The following is a 16,966-nucleotide window of genomic DNA, read 5'->3' on the forward strand; positions in this document are numbered from 1 at the left end:
AAAGTCTTTTGACACCTTTACTGCCACTGCATGTATGTGTGTATGTATGTATGTATGTATGTATGTATGTATGAAAAATTAGAAATACTACAGTAAAGTACAAGTAGCTGAGGGTAGTATCCACAGCAGAAGAGTAAATGTGGTACAGAAGATGTCCAATAAATGAAGTGTAGTGAAAAAGTACAATCAACGAGTGAGGTTTAAGCCTTGTATTTGGCTACAGTACTACAGTAGAAGTACTCCGTTACAGGTTAAACTCCACTGTACTTCGGTTTCTACTCTTTCCTGCAGTTTGCTCGTGGCTCGCGCCCCTCTACTCTCTATTTTGGTGCTTCCTCGCGCTGCCAAGCCGCTGACGTAATGCTCTGTTAATGATTAGCGGGTGGAAACAGCAGCGCGAGCTCCCTGCGTCAAGACTCCACTGCGCAGCATGACGGTGACGACAGGAGCCTTCACAATTAAAGTATGCTGCCGTGAAGCGACGCTGCAATGAGAAGTAACCGAGTACATCTACGCGATTATAGTATTTTACTTTACTATGTTTGCTTTAATATTTGCTTTGACTACTAGTTTATACTTGCATTATACTATATTATTTTTGATGACTTTAGACAAAGTATCTCTCCAGTCACTGATTAAACTCCTAAATAAAATTGATCTATGTGTATAAGTTACATCAGAATCAGAATCAGAATCAGAATCACTTTATTCATGTTTAAAAACACATGTTTAAAAGTTTACTTTTCCATGAAAATAATTCCTTCCTTTAGAAGGGAGATCATAGAATAGAATAGAATAGAATAGAATAGAATAGAATAGAATAGAATTTTCAAAAATTGTCATGTCCGGTAAAAAATGTAATCACAATTTTTTACTACTAGATCTACTCCTAGTTTACAGATTTTTCCTGTTTAGTTAAATTGAAGATAAAAACTATTACTTATAATAAAAGTATGGATTTAGATGCAAACCTCCATTGTGACATTGGGGAAAACACTTTTTATTTAGTAAATATTTAAAGAGCAGGTTAGTATCGTCATTAAAATGAAGTAAAACAAAGTGTGTCATCCAGTTGTGTTAAATATTCCTGGATGCACTATTACACACTGCAATTCAAGACAATGCAAAGCAATAATAATAATAATAATAATAACAATAATAATAATAATGCATTTTAAAAGTTGACATTTATCCCTTTTTCATTTTTCAGTATTTTTCAGTATTTTTGAAATACTCACATATGAAACAATCACATAAAATATGTTTTTAGGGGAGTTTACTTGTCTAACGTAAAATAATATTCACAAACCAAAATTATTGTCAATTTTATTTAAAGGAAATTAATATCTCTGAAGCAAAAAAGCACCATGATATTCACAAATTTGTCGTTTTCTTTTTATTTTTTGTAGATAGAATTGTTAACTTCAAGTTTAATACTATAAATGAAAGCACTGACTCAGAAATTAGATATCTGAACTAATCGTTCAGATTTGTTCCAAAAGATGGAGAAATCTTAAAATTACAGAAGTGTTTACAACAAAATGTTGATGTATATAACAGCTGTCAAAATTTTTCAGTACTTTTTACATTTTATCTATCTATAAATATATCTCACACTTAAACACTACAAAGCGAAAAGGCAGGACAATGTATTTTAATTATAGAAAACAACTATCAAAAAAATTCAGTTAAGGTAATTTTTCCCAGTGTGGCCTTTATTTTGAAAGCCCTGACCGGACCCGGTTGCCGATGCTCCTCCCGGTTTGACCGCGGTGTTTTAGAGCAGAGCAGCCCGTCTGCTGGGAGAGAGACGGAGGAAAAGTTAGTCAAGATGGCAAATCCCACAGACCCGGAGTGAAGGGGCACCGCTCCCCGAAAAGCTGAGCCTGTCGCCCGTCCTGAGACAAACCCAGCGATGCTAACTGCGCCGGTGAGTCCGCCGCCAATAACCGTCCTCCTCTCAAGTCAAATATTCAAACCGAACTTCACAGTTAAACGGATTTTCGTTGTTTTCCAACTCTCAATTCTGTCTGCAAGAAAAATACTAACCTATCAGAGCCAGTGTTTTAAATTGAACTACACATTTTCTTCCAGTTTTAATTTGAGTTAACGGCAGCGGTACCGTGAATCACAGACTCTTCATGCTAACGGTGCTGAAATGTATTTTTTGCTAACGGCAACTTAAAGTTACTACACGTTTCTCCCATTGGAAAGTTCTAGATGGCTAAAAAGGTAGAAATACGTGAGTAGTTATTAGTTTTCCTCTTTACAAACTGCTCTCAGTCACTCTCGTAGCTGCCGGCGGTCATTCTGAGTCTGCTGATGAAGCAAAGTGACAGTTTTAGACAGCGGCTAACGCTCAGCCCTCTGCCCGGGGTCTGCTCACTCCTCGGCGGGTTCTCCGGCTGAAACTCGCCGCTGCAGCCCTAAGCTCGATTTTAAAAATAGTGCAGACTAAACTGTCATTAAAATAACGGCTGCTAACATCTGAACGGCTCCGTCGGTAACCCGGCGTCCTTTTGGAAAATTTCGGGATGCAGCGCCAGTACTACCGACAGCTGTATTTTTAGGAATGGGTGGATACCAAAAGCGAAAATTATTTATTTTTGTCTCGGCGGTGAAATGCCACAAGCCTATGCGCATAGGCGACGGCGAGGAGGCGACCTATAAATGCATGTATGAGTTTTTGGAGGCTGATTTCTTCTGAACTGCCCCACTGCAGCAGCACAAAGTCTGCAGAGCTGAAGCAACAGGGACACTGTCGCATTTCTAGTGAAAGTCACTGCATATATGTGTTTAAAAAGAGGCATTGTCTTTGAAATATGCTCTTTTTTCCCCTTTCCACTAACATCTGACATCCTCCTGCAGGCCTAAGAGGGATTCCCTGAAGAAAAATGCCAGTGAGGCTGAAGCTGATGTGACACAGCTTGTGCTGGAAGAAAGCTGACTCATCAAATATCAATCCCTCTGAGAGCGACTAAGCAGCCGAGAGCAGCTCATATCACCTAAAGCCTTGCTAGAAGAGCACCTCGCACCCCTGAGAGATTATCAGACAAGGAGAAGGCGGTGTGGACCCCACCCCACCCCAGCAGGAATATATCCAACATCAGCTGTGGGTGAAACACATTTTTGGCATCAGCCTGACAGAGACTTCTGTCCCAACTAATAATGACACAGCTAAGAATACAGCGCTTCAGCTGAACTTCACTGACAGACCTCCTTCGCCACGTGTGCCAGCGACCACCCTTCGTCAACTGAACCTGAACCTTTGGTGTGAAGCTTAGTGAGGGTTTTGCTCCAGCTCCTCTCAGCCCAGTCCGGCGCCGCCACAGTCCACCCGCCTTCATCTTGCCTCACAGACCATGATGTTTCGCGATCAGGTGGGCGTGCTAGCCAGCTGGTTCAAGGGATGGAACGAGTGCGAGCAGACGGTGGCTCTGCTGTCCCTGCTGAAGAGGGTGAGCCGGACCCAGGCCCGCTTCCTGCAGCTCTGTCTGGAGCACTCCCTGGCCGAGTGCACCGAGCTGCAGGTCCTGGAGGGAGAAGCCAACAATCCAGGTAGGACAAACAGCTGCTCAGACACTGTCACCCGCTGTATAAGACCTATTTAAGATACATTTACAGGCAGTAATTTCTTCCTTAGACTGTATTTTTCTCCTTTAACAGCCTCATTCTGGTTTTATTATGAAGGCAATGAACTATGAAGGGATGAATTTACACTTCATCTTGGAAATAAACACCCAGTTTGTACCTCCTTCGCTTTAGTTTGACATATTTCCCACTACTGGGAATTGGCAACAGTCATCCTCAACTAATACATCCTGTGCAGATTTTGTGATATTCATTGTTGCAGCAACAGTTGGCATCACGTTACTTCTGCCTGAGGGCTGCACACTCATCTCATCTCAAGCAGGCACAGTAGTCGGTCATTCACAAATCCTGCTATTTCTTTTTTTCAATGACATGTTTTTCCCAGAGGCGCTGTAGCCGCTGACCCTGGAACAAACGCACAGGAAAACACACTTAGAGGCTCCACGTGAGCATTAGAAGACATTTCCTGACCCGAGACTTTCCTATAGATCCATCAAGAGTAATAAATAGCTGAATCATTGATGCTATGAAACTGCGCAAAGTGTTGTGCTGAACTCCAGCCAGTCAGTGAATGATTGTTGGAGGGAGGCTGGGGTCGTGTATAGCATTAGCTCAGCTGGTAGCGGGGCCGGTTGGAGACATCCGTCAGCGTGCCAGGCTGTAGCGCCGTGTTGCTCCCTCAGCTGGTATCGTGCCAGAGCACCCAGGGGGGGTTCTGGCTGGGTTTTGTTGCATCAGACTGCAGCGTGGCCATGGAAACAAAAACCCTGGCAACCGACCGGGCTCATGAAAAATAGAATGAAGTGCTGCTGCTGTGATGGAGAGCAAGCGCTTCTGCGTACCTATGGCAACATCTGCATGCAGTAACACATCTGCTTGCTTACACTGGGGTGACATAATGGCTCTGCCCTGCAGCGACACTCACATATTACATGGAGTTTCCATCAGGGTTTACAATGGGCAGTGGCTGCACTTAATAACAAGCTGCTCTTTGTTGTTGTTAGATAGAACTGGAGACATCAAAGCGCACTATATGAAATTTCCTCAGTCGACCTTTTCCCAAAGTCAGGCTGGTTCATAGTGTGGGAGATCAAAGCAGGCTGGAGATACGGGGAGGCACTGGAGGGGGGTGACGTCTTCTTACTCAACAACAGGTTTTCCTCTGTTCAGATGCTTCTTGTGTAAATCAGTGAGTCTCTGTCCTAAGATCTGTATGGTGACACTTAAATTAGTCATATCTCTCTCTTTTATTCTGCATGAATCTTTAATTCTCAGCTATCAAGACTCTGATTTATGATCTGGAAATGCACCTGTGTGTGTGGTTTTAATCTTTTAAAATCTGTGTACCAAATTGGCACAAAGACTTCACTTCATCCATAGATTCAGACTGTCTGGTAGTAGCACAGAGATAAGGGTGACATCTTTAATGCTGTAATGGAGAGTCGCCTCGGACACACCATGGCAGTTTGGTACAGTGCAATGAACCACAGAATTAAAACCTAAAATAATTCTGAAAGTGATTGAAAGGAAATAACACCCATCTGTCAACACCCTCTGTGAAAAACCATCTGTGAAACACACACAGAGGATCCTGAAGGAGCCCTCACACATTTTAGTTTCAGATTATTACCTTTAAGTAGATGCACTGGAGCCTGCAAATACAACAGCAGTTATATTAAACTGTCTTTTATTCCCAATTCTGTGACACTGTTCAGCAAACAACAGCGCAATCTTTAATTCTTGGGATGTCAGGCCACATATTTGATCTACATGGTTGATCTCTGGATCACTGGTCTGTTTTTGTTCTTCTGGCATGATGTGTCTGTTTACACAAAATGCAACATGGTGCTCTTGTACATAGGTTTTTTGCAAATGTGGTGTATTTATTCTTTTTTAATGATGAGGTTTCATATGTGGTTCAGTATATTTGGCTTATTCTGTCCTTTGCTGTGCACTTTTTCTTCTATTTCCAGCTGTTTGTTGTTGCACAGAGCTGTTAATAAAAAATGAAGAACAAGACGGGTTCACTTGTAGCTGTGGTTGTTATTTGACAAACCAAATTCCTTTTAGTAATTCTAAGTTTTTAATAACCCTCCTGTTGTCATTTATGGGCACCAAAAAATATTGTTTCTTTGTCTGAAAAAAAAAATCCAACAATTCAGCAAAAAAAATTCCTCAAATTTCTGAAAATTTGCAAAACCTTCAGGAAGAAAATTCCAGTAATTCCTTAAAAGTTTCCCTTAAAAGTTTTTTCAAAAAAAATCTCTCACATGTGGCAAGAAAATTCTTGTAAATATTTTCAAAAAATGAGTAAAAATCTTCTAAAAAATCCTAAAAATATCTAAAATGATTACTTATAGATCAGTATAACTTCTAATATTTTCTTTCAGAACATTCACAAAAAAATCAACTAAAATCCAACGAATTTCACTGGATTTTGGTTGATATTTTTGTGAAAGTTCTTAAACATTTTTAGCATTTTGTTTTTTCCACCCAAAAATCTTCAAAGATTTCCCAAAAGTGTTTGAAAATGTGGACAACAGAAGTTTCACTGTGAAAATCTATATTTTTTCCACATTTTGAAACTTTAAAACAGGTCAGTTTTGACCTGCAGGACGACACAAGGGTTAACAGTTTATCACTTACTTTCTTTACTGTAAATCATGCTTGCTGAAGCAGCTTGTTCCCAAACAAAAAGCTCAGGAAATGTGTTTTTTTTAGTTGATTCAGAGTCTTTGAATGAGTCAAGCTCAGCAATAGAGCTTGAGTTATAGCTTGTAAGCACCTAAACTTAAGCAACAGCAAAGATTTTAATCAACACAATGACCTGAGGAGAGTTAAGTCACAGAGAAATTAACTTTAGCTTTGTGCCCTTAAATAGACTGATGATTACCAACTCTGTGTGTGTGTCATCAGATCAGGGATTTACAAAGTGAGGTAACCCTGTGGTTTACAAACACCAACTACATTTACCTAAACACTAGGACTTAAATACTAACTTACTTGCTACTGCGCTGACACTTTGATGTGGTCATTTCAGGAAAGACCATAATCGCAGGGAGGACATCCGATCATTAGCCACAACAATAAAATAACCAGCCCAATACTTCTGTATAGGTTCCCCCCATGCTATCGACACAGCGCTAGCTTTGAGCCCCTGGTGGAGCCTCTGTGGATCTGGCTTGTTGAAGTCTATCCCACAGAGGCTCCATTAGATTGGGATCTGGTGAGTTTGGAGGTTCTTTGTCGTGTTCCTTGAGCTGTTCCTCAGCAGTTTTTACAGTGTAGCTGGGTGCTTTGTCCTGATGAGGTGGCCAGTTGATACATGCCAAAATAACTTCCACACGAATGCCACGACTCACCGTTTCCCAGAAAAACACTGCATTATAAGAAGATTATTCACATCATCTGGCAGTGGTTTTGATGTTGTGGCTGATTGGTGTACATGTCAACACACCTGGATTTCCTTTCAGTCTGTCCATTTGTTGGAACAGGTTGAACTATTTTTATACCTGTGCATAATGAAAGGTCAGAATGTAGTTACAAAGATCTAAAACAACACAATGCAGTATAACAGCGGTGTCAAACTCATTTTAGTTCAGGGGCTACATTCAACCCCAGAAGATCTCAAGTAGGCCAGACCAATAAAATCACAGCATAAAAAAAACCTGTAAATAATGTGTTAGTGCAAAAAAGTACATTCTGAAAATGTTCATATTTAAGGAATTATCTTTTTAAAAAAACATTATGAACAAACTGAAATTTCTTAAGAAAAAAAAAGGTCAATTTCAGCAACATTAGGCCTCAGTTTATCATTTACACATTACAACTTACAGATCAGTTTACCTACAAAGGAACAAAACATTAAGTCACAGATATATGGAACTGAATGATATAGTATTTTACTTTATAATCAAAACGACAAAAGTCAGACAAAAAAAGACCAAAAACAACAAAAACAAGACCAAATATTACAAAAATGAGACACAAAACGACAAGAAATTAGACAAACGACACAAAAAAGGGGGAAAAAATTTGACAAAAAAGCTACAAATCGACAACATAATGAACAGACGACAAAAACAGGACAAAAAACACAAATGAAATGACAGAGACAGACAAAAGATGGCAAAAGCAAGAAACAAAACAACAATAAAGTATACAACAAAAGTGACAAAAAACACATCGACAAAAACTGAACACAAAACAACAAAAACACCTATTTGTGATGTTGTTTGTGATTTAGGTTTTTCAGTCAAGTAATATCCACAGTGGCACAGATTTAAAACATGTGATAGTCACATTTTAGATGATGCCTCATGTGCTGATGCTCTGTCACACAAGGAGGAACACATGAATCTGTTAAACCTCTGACACAACAGTTTAAGCTGTGGCTCAGACAAGTTGCAAAATGTAAGAAGTGTGGCTATTAAATAATAAGAATAAGCTCATGTCAGTCAAACCACAGTGTGCATGACTGAATCACGCAGTATACATTAGTCAGTTAGTGAGCATAAACAACCACTAGAAGTTTCAATCGGCTCAAATTAAGGAAAAGTAAATTACAGGATTAGTCTCATTTAGTAGTAGAAAAACCTTTAGAATAGAAAACACACAGAACCCATTCTAGTTATTAAACGGTAATGACAAAAATGTTTCTGTCCACCAAAGACAGTGCTTTCAGAACTGGACAGTAACATTTCAAGCTGATTTATTCAGTGAAACAGTACAGTTTTGTAAAAAAAAAAAAAGGAAATTTTTTAAACTATGATGTGGACATTATTTACAGTTTTGACCTGTTATTTTTTTTCACAGTCAACATGGAAGTTAATTCTTTTTTAGTGTTTTTACTAAATATTGTCTGTAATTCAACCAAACAGGCAAAATCTGCAAAATAATAATGATCATAAAATTTGTTTTTATTCTCCTTTTAAAACACCCAATAAATTCAGTCCATGTTGCCTCCAGATATTCTGTACATCAACCTCTGGCCCAGTGGAGTCCGTTTATAGGTTTTTAATGAGCTTCCACCTTCTGTACCTCCAGAATGAGTTTTGGGCCACACCCTTCAGTTTCCTCCTACCTGTGTCAGCTTGTGGTCGCTTCCCATTCGCTGATTCAGCTAAGTTAGATGGAATCAGCGGTCCGTTTTCAGCGCTACAGACTTAACGTCAGAACGCATGCTGCTGAAAAGAGGGAGACTGAGAAGGTTGTCTGGTTACGTGATCCCTCTGGTATGTTGTGGTAGCTTGTTTGAGTGCTTATGTGCGAGGCTAAGGCTGATAGATCATTTTGCTGTTTTTGCAGGGCCAGTACTGGCCTTTTATTGATTTGCCAGTTTTCAGTTATTTCCTCCTGCAGCTATACAAGGAGCCTAGAAAAACAGAATATTCATTTTTTTGGTTTTTGTTTCTGCAGAAGCTTTGTTAGTCTTTCTTGGCACATTTCTGGAAGCCCAGAGGAAAATGTTGTTTGGTTGTCTTGGAAAGCTTCATTAGAAAGGTCTGGATGTAGCCCAACGGCTCTAGATATTGTGGCTCATGTTTCTTTAAAAAGCTGCTGCTTAGGAAAAAAAAATCAATGTGTTTTTTTTCCCACAATAATATACACTATCGTTGAAAAGTTTGGGGTCACCAAGACAATTTCATGTTTTCCATAAAAACTCACACTTTTATTCATGTGCTAACATAATTGCACAAGGGTTTTCTAATCATCAATGAGCCTTTCAGCACCGTTAGCTAACACAATGTAGCATTAGAACACAGGAGTGATGGTTTCTGGAAATGTTCCTCTGTACCCCTATGGAGATATTCCATTAAAAATCAACTGTTTCCAGCTAGAATAGTCATTTACCACATTAACAGTGTCTAGACTGTATTTCTGATTCACTTTATGTTATCTTCATTGGAAAAAAATGCTTTTCTTTCAAAAATAATGACTCCAAACATTTGAACAGTAGTGTTAATACATCACTGAATGCTTGTTTTCTGGAATAAAAACTATCAATTTGAAACCGATAGTATCGACAGAGTGATTTACATGAAACTAACACAATTCAGTGACCCCAACCTGAATTAAAATTTCTACTTATTTATGCAGGTAATGCTAATTTAAAAAGTAAATCATAAACTGTACACATGTTTAAATATATATTTTTTCAGACCATTAGCCCCTCATATGAAGTTGTTAGTCTGAGCAGTAAGTGCAGTACGATCTGATAGAGTAAGGAGACCTGCAGGTGGTTAAAGGGTTAATATACAGCTGGAAGACTTGGGCTGAGTGGAAAAGCGCAACTATTTGGAAAGCGGCGTACAAATGAATGGAATCCTCAGTGACCTACTTCTCCGAGCGGCTCAGAGGCTGCCTTGTTTTGGGACCCAGCGAGTGATGCGACTTAGTTGCGACTTGAGTTGCGATTTCCAGTCAATGGGATCAGTATCTCACCGAAAGACACACAGGGTTGCATCACGCGCGATTTATTATTGTTTAGGTTTTTCGTGTTATTTTTGGATCGCCGTGGTTTTGTTGACTCCCGGTTTTGGTTCCTTTTCAGTTTGTGCAATTTTTAAGGCTCGGTCTTTTCAGTTTAAATAGCACAGTGCAGATGTGTAAATGCAGCAGTTTTCAGTTCAACCCAACCCAAAGTCAGCCAAGGAGATGCCATCACAAACCAGTCCTACCAAATTCCCTCACAGTTTAGCATCTTTTTTTGTTATAAAGAGATCATAGTGAAAATTAAAATACTGGTTTTTCTGTGAGATTTTTGGTGAGAGTAGTGTGTAGACTGCTGCAGATTTCTTTTAGGGCGATTATTAAAGAATGCAACTTCCCGTTTTGTCCTCCACCCCCCTTGAGGAGAACAAAACTTCTTTTGAGACAATCTCAAGAGGGACAATATTGGATTAAGTTGAGAGGGCTTGAATAGCGAGCAGAGCGCTGTCTGAAGGATGACATGTACACACCGTCGCACACAGGGTGTAGGGTTAGTGTAAGGGGTGGGGTTAGGACAGGACAGTGGGCCTGCTGTTCAGAATGACTAGCTTCATTTTCGTGCGGTGTGCTGTACTGCTGACCTGGCCTGCACGGCTGTTTGAGCTGGAAGGAGGCCGACAGGGATCCGATATGTACAAGCAGCTGTGTTGTAGGGCTGAAGTCGACAGAGGTACAAGTCTATGTTTGGGATGAGTTACAGCAGGCAGCCGTACTGTATTTAATTGGCAATTCATCCGTGTCTTTGTGATAATCCTGCACTTCCTTTGATTTGGTCTTCGTCTTTGTTGCTTGAATGTTGTTTTTTTTGTGTGGTTGTTTTTTACTTCTCTGAAATCACATGTGATTTGAAGAGTGTGCAAAGCAGAAAATCCAAGTAAAGCAGAAAAAGTGCAGCTTGTAAGATGCACAATTATGACACGTATAAAGTAGCTATCTAGAATAGAACAGAATGGAATGACTTTATTGTCATCATACATGGCGTAGTGTGTCCTCTACATTCATTTAGGAGCGATGGACTGCCACTCCTAAATCGTAACCGCCACTCCTTCAAATGTCTTTCTTTCCTTCTTTTTTTTTTTTTTTTTTTTTTAATTGTCTCAAATACACCACCGCCACATGTCTCCACCTTCACAGCACTGTGTTGGGTACTTGCGAATACTAAGGTAAACTACAGATAACAGTCTTGCTCAGTATCTCCTCTTTGATTTGTCGGGTTAATACGACATTAATGACTCATGAGGGAGCAGCCTTGAAAGTGATGTCATGCCAAACACCCAGACACCAGGTCAGAGAGTCACAGGAGGGTCGTCTTGGAAAATAGGGCAGCGACTTATCGGACTCAATATCGCTAATGTGAGTAAACTAATTGATAGCATTAAGCTAATATCTACACTCCATGATGTAACTGCTGACTGCATTTTCAGATGAACTTGTTCAAATTTTTATTTTTACACATTCAGCCTTTAAATGTGGGGGAGGGGGTGGGCTGCTGCTGCTGCTGCAGCAAAAAATCCTAGAGGAAACATTGAATGTGTTTTATTTTGCAGTCAGTTGCATTAATTTGTTTTCATAATTGCCTCCTCTCTACTCTATGTAACCACTGCCTGCAGTTCAGCCTAATAGTTCCTGAATTTTTGTCACGTGACTGCTGGTCGCAGCTGACTCATTCATGGCTTTTCGTTTGCACCAAGAAGCACAGAATTTTTTTTTTTATATGATCTGTGACTAACACTTTTACTTAAACAAGACATGTTGAATAAAGTGATTTTCATGAAATATCACGGTTTGAAGCCTAGATTTAGATATTTTTCCTGACAGAACCACACATCACAGTTCACACATCATGCATTAGTTCAGACACTGTTTCAAAAGCTGATAGTCTTGTGATTCTTTGATTTGAAAGATTATGGCTCTGATATTTGTTGCCATTTTGACATTTTCAAAAAATAAAATGCCTTTAAACCCACCAACAGCTTTTTGGATTCATAGTCCTTCTTAACTGTTAACTGTTGTTTAATGTTGGAATTAGTGTTTGTAAAAGCAGCTGGCAGTATGCAATAGAGTTTAAAATATAATATCATAGCCTGTACATGGTCAGATATACAGGTGACGGACTGCAGAATAAGATTGTGTCTTTATTTTGTTGCCCAAAACACATATATGGAAAAACACCTTTAATTACATCTGAGAAAATCAGAACCTCAGTACTGTCAGAAGTATACAGGGGATCAGGGGTGGAGGGATTAATGTCAGCGAAGAGTTGGAATTCAATAAGCTGTTTCAATCTAGGTCAAAATATGACTTCCAACAGAAGAATGACTTTTCATAGGATCTGCCGGCACTAGTTTTGTGTCCAGTATTGTAGAGAGAATACACAGTTCTCCACTTTTCTCTGTAAGTAAGATGACTGACATGGAGGGAAAGTGTGCGTTGTATAATGGCTAGTATTACTCAGTGAATTCCTGTTGCGCTCTCTGCCTAAACTAGGTCTGATGAAAACCTGGACTGGAAATCAGCATTCCTGGCCGAGGCGGTAAACGGTTCCGGCGTTGGGGATACTGTCTAGGAATGTGGGCACGCTGGAGCACACTTGAGTCAGGCGAGAGTCGAACAGGGGCTTTTCCAGTGTGGAGGGGAAAAAGACACGGTGGAAAAGGAAAACTGATTCCACCCTCAGTGGAGCGAAGGTCTCCTGAGTACACCGCGGTATGGAAGAGGGGAGGGCGAGAGGAGGAGGAGGAGGAGGAGGAAGGGCAGGGTGGGGCGAAGAAGGGAAAAGATGAAGACTCAGGAATACTGGTGCCATTTACAGCTGAAACTCTCTCACCTCTTTCCCTGCCTAATCTCTCTTTACCACGTTCTGTTTTTGTTGTTTTAAATGTTAATTTGCTCTTTAAAGTCCATATTTTATAGTTTCCAACCCCACTTGAAGTTAACAGCTGCCCTCATTAACACCCTTTCTGGGAGGTTTGTAAAGGAGGCGTCTAGAGGTCAGGTAATTGTCAGGAGTGTAACAGAATCGGCTCTGACATAACAGTTAAAAGCTGTCTTTTTGCCCAAGCACTGTATTAGCAACCGTGCTGTCAGTGTACAAGAGCAGAACAAGGAGGAGTTATGGCTTACACTTAAAAACAACATCGGTATCAGCCTTTAACTTGACTCTGATGTAGTTGGCCCGCTCTGCCAAGGGAGTGTCTATAAATACCAGCCCCCATAGAGATAGAACTTAAAAGTGGAAGTGATCTGATCCGATTTTCAACACACACATACAAGCCTGAGTTTGTCAACAAGCTTTTGTGCCTTTCTAAATGTCTCATTGGCTATTCTGCCAAACGGAGAGGGAGATGGGAGGATGGGGGAGAGAGAACTCTTGTCTCTGGTTTAGGAGCCAAACTATTTCATCGCACCCACGCATGAGCAAACAGTTTATTTCTGGAAGTTGACGGCGTGTTCTGTGAACTCGTACTGAACCTCAGGAATGGGGACAGACAACCTGCCAAAACGACCAGAGGGGAAAACGAAATAAAGCTCGTCTTTTCCCCCCGGCCTCCACAGCAAAGGCTTTTCCTTTCTTACTTGATTCCAAGTGTGTGTGTGTATTTTGTTTTTCCGCTGTGTATGTGTGAAAACATCAGGATGGACTGAGAAGCTGGGGTTTAGGATGATCTGCCACACGGACTCATGGAAGCTACTCGAAGCCTCAGACATGCCGGGCTCTTGATATTATCTGTGAGAGTCAGACGAGGTGTCACTGATAGCAGGGATTATGCAATCAAGCGTTTCATAAATCCTTGAGGTTTAGTTTCTCACTGAACCCTTCTGTTCTTCTTTATAACTTTGATCCCAGCTTTGCTTTCCCCACCATGTTGGATTACCGCACCATGTGTGTATCTGTGTATGTTTACAACCAGCCTCAAACTAGTACACACACACACACACACACACACACACACCATCACTGATTATGATTGAGTAGCCGGTCTGCTAGCGCCCAAGAAAGTGTTTCAGAAAGACCGAACACACACTGAAAGCATTTTCGGCTGCTGGATTGCAGAGTTTTAATGATATGCGAAATGAATAGTTTCACATATGCTGTGGTTTTTGGGTTGAACGCAAATATTTATTTATTTTTTAAGCTGACAGACACTAATCAGTTGCTCATGGACCACATTTCTTGCCTCAAACTTTGGCAAGTGTTTGCGGTTAGTGTTGCTCTGACCTTATTTCCAAACTATGGACAGATGAAGGAACATTACAGGGGGCCTCAGCCACTCTGAGCTGAGCAAGGAGGCATATCTGCTGCAATAAACACCTACAGTGTTGTTGGTTTGGCCTGATCTGAATGCTCAAAGACAGGCCGACACATTTGGTGTGGCCATTGCAAATTAATTGCATGTTTGATTTCCTGACTTGGTCTGAAAACATTGTTCGGCATAGCTGGTGAAATGGAAGTGCTTCAGAATAGTGGATTAAAGTGATATAGGAAATGCGGGCTGAAATCTAATTGTGATTTTTTTTTCTTTCTAGCAGCTATTGAAGTTTGTTTTGTGATATAATTTTTAAAGTCAAATTTCAGTTTAGTATTCCTTGTGCAATGGAAATTAAACATGTGACTAAGAATTACCGCAAGATAACATCAGAAGCTTCACTGTCACACAAGAAAGACCACATGAGTTTGTAAAACAACTGACACAACAGTTGATCTTTTTGATTTGTTAATTACGTTGTTTGAAATTTTGATTTAAACCTGTTCCACTCTCTATACCAAAAGTGAAAGGGTAAAGCTGACTATACTTTAGGTAACGGACATCCAACATACTTATATGTTTTAGGCACATTTTAACTTGAATCCTGCATGTTTCCAAACATACAAGACTGTAAATTAATAAAGGTGGAATATTAGGTTCTGAGAGTGCAAACAATCACACAAAGCTGCATGTCAGCCAAATGTATGCAATAACAATGCCACTGACAAAAAGTCAAGGCAGGTAATTCATTTAAACAAATTTTGAACTCAATCGATACATCTTATTTTAATATACTCTCTGCTGAAGGGCAAGACAAAGGACTTCAAATGATCTAATGTGCTCATAGATGATAATGTCATTTGAACAGGTGATTTTTTTTTCCAAAACTTAATTTTTTCCCATGTGCAGACTTCCTAGTAAAGAAATTCAGTGTGTATGTCTGCAAAGATCAAACGCATCACACACACAATACATCACATCACTCCCTGATACAAAATAAACCCCCAAAACTGGCACAGTTCTCATTTTTCGTGATTCATCTAGAACTTTGGCTGATAAAGCATTGCTTACTCTGTTCTGGGATTAAAAAACTTTTCAAAAGTTAATTTATAAGACAGATTAGTTGACTTACAGGCTACACATATACACAGCAAAATGTCTGAGGAAGAAGAGAGAAATGCTGAAAAGGAGGATGTGGTTGCAAGAAGAAACACAATGTCAGTTTTATGAACATACTTCAGATATGGAAAGGATGATGTCGACCAAAACCTACACGAGGCAACACAACTGATTGGTTTGACCACTTCAATCAGATACACACGTGGACAAAATTGTTGGTACCCCTCAGTTAAAGAAGGAAAAACCCACAATTCTCACTGAAATCACTTGAAACTCACAAAAGTAACAATAAATAAAAATTTATTGAAAATTAAATAATCAAATCAGCCATCACTTTTGAATTGTTGATTAACATAATTATTTAAAAAAACAAACTAATGAAATAGGGCTGGACAAAAATGATGGTACCCATAACTTAATATTTTGTTGCACAACCTTTTGAGGCAATCACTGCAATTAAACGATTTCTGTATTTGTCAATGAGCGTTCTGCAGCTGTCAACAGGTATTTTGGCCCACTCCTCATGAGCAAACAGCTCCAGTTGTCTCAGGTTTGATGGGTGTCTTCTCCAAATGGCATGTTTCAGCTCCTTCCACATATGTTCAATGGGATTCAGATCTGGGCTCATAGAAGGCCACTTTAGAATAGTCCAACGCTTTTCTCTCAGCCATTCTTGGGTGTTTTTGGCTGTGTGTTTTGGATCGTTGTCCTGTTGGAAGACCCATGACCTGCGACTGAGACCAAGCTTTCTGACACTAGGCAGCACATTTCTCTCCAGAATGCCTTGATAGTCTTCAGATTTCATCGTACCTTGCACACTTTCAAGACACCCTGTGCCAGATGCAGCAAAGCAGCCCCAAAACATTACTGAGCCTCCTCCATGTTTCACCGTAGGGACAGTGTTCTTTTCTTCGTATGCTTGGTTTTGAGTCTATGAACATAGAGTTGATGTGCCTTACCAAAAAGCTCCAGTTTGGTCTCATCTGTCCAAAGGACATTCTCCAGAAGCTTTGTGGCTTGTCAACATGCATTTTTGCAAATTCCAGTCTGGCTTTTTTATGAGTTTTTTTCAGCAGTGGTGTCCTCCTTGGTCGTCTCCCATGAAGTCCACTTTGGCTCAAACAACGACGAATGGTGCGATCTGACACTGATGTACCTTGGCCTTGGAGTTCACCTTTAATTTCTTTGGAGGTTGCTCTGGGCTCTTTGGATACAATTCCAACGATCCGTCTCTTCAATTTGTCATCAATTTCCTCTTGCGGCCACGTCCAGGGAGGTTGGCTACTGTCCCGTGGGTCTTGAACTTCTGAATAATATGAGCCACTGTTGTCACAGGAACTTCAAGCTGTTTAGAGATGGTCTTATAGCCTTTACGTTTAAGAGGTTTGTCTATAATTTTTTTCGGATGTCCTGGGACAATTCTCTCCTTCGCTTTCTGTTGTCCATGTTCAGTGTGGTACACACCTTTTCACCAAACAGCAGGGTGACTACTTGTCTCCCTTTAAATAGGCAGACTG

At 40.1% G+C, this 16,966-nt stretch overlaps 1 protein-coding gene across 1 annotated transcript in view; it reads left to right on the forward strand.

Annotated features, from left to right (window-relative positions):
* The first annotated feature begins 1,766 nt into the window (after window positions 1-1,766).
* The window catches only part of samd4a (sterile alpha motif domain containing 4A), a 111,924-nt gene continuing 96,724 nt past the window's right edge, over window positions 1,767-16,966 (forward strand). The window contains 2 exon segments of the mRNA XM_022202036.2: window positions 1,767-1,930; window positions 2,869-3,558. Coding sequence (XP_022057728.2) covers window positions 3,363-3,558 — 196 coding nt within the window. The 5' untranslated portion in view covers window positions 1,767-1,930; window positions 2,869-3,362.

The sequence above is a fragment of the Acanthochromis polyacanthus genome, chromosome 2 (genome assembly GCF_021347895.1).
Source record: "Acanthochromis polyacanthus isolate Apoly-LR-REF ecotype Palm Island chromosome 2, KAUST_Apoly_ChrSc, whole genome shotgun sequence".
Taxonomy (NCBI): domain Eukaryota; kingdom Metazoa; phylum Chordata; class Actinopteri; family Pomacentridae; genus Acanthochromis; species Acanthochromis polyacanthus.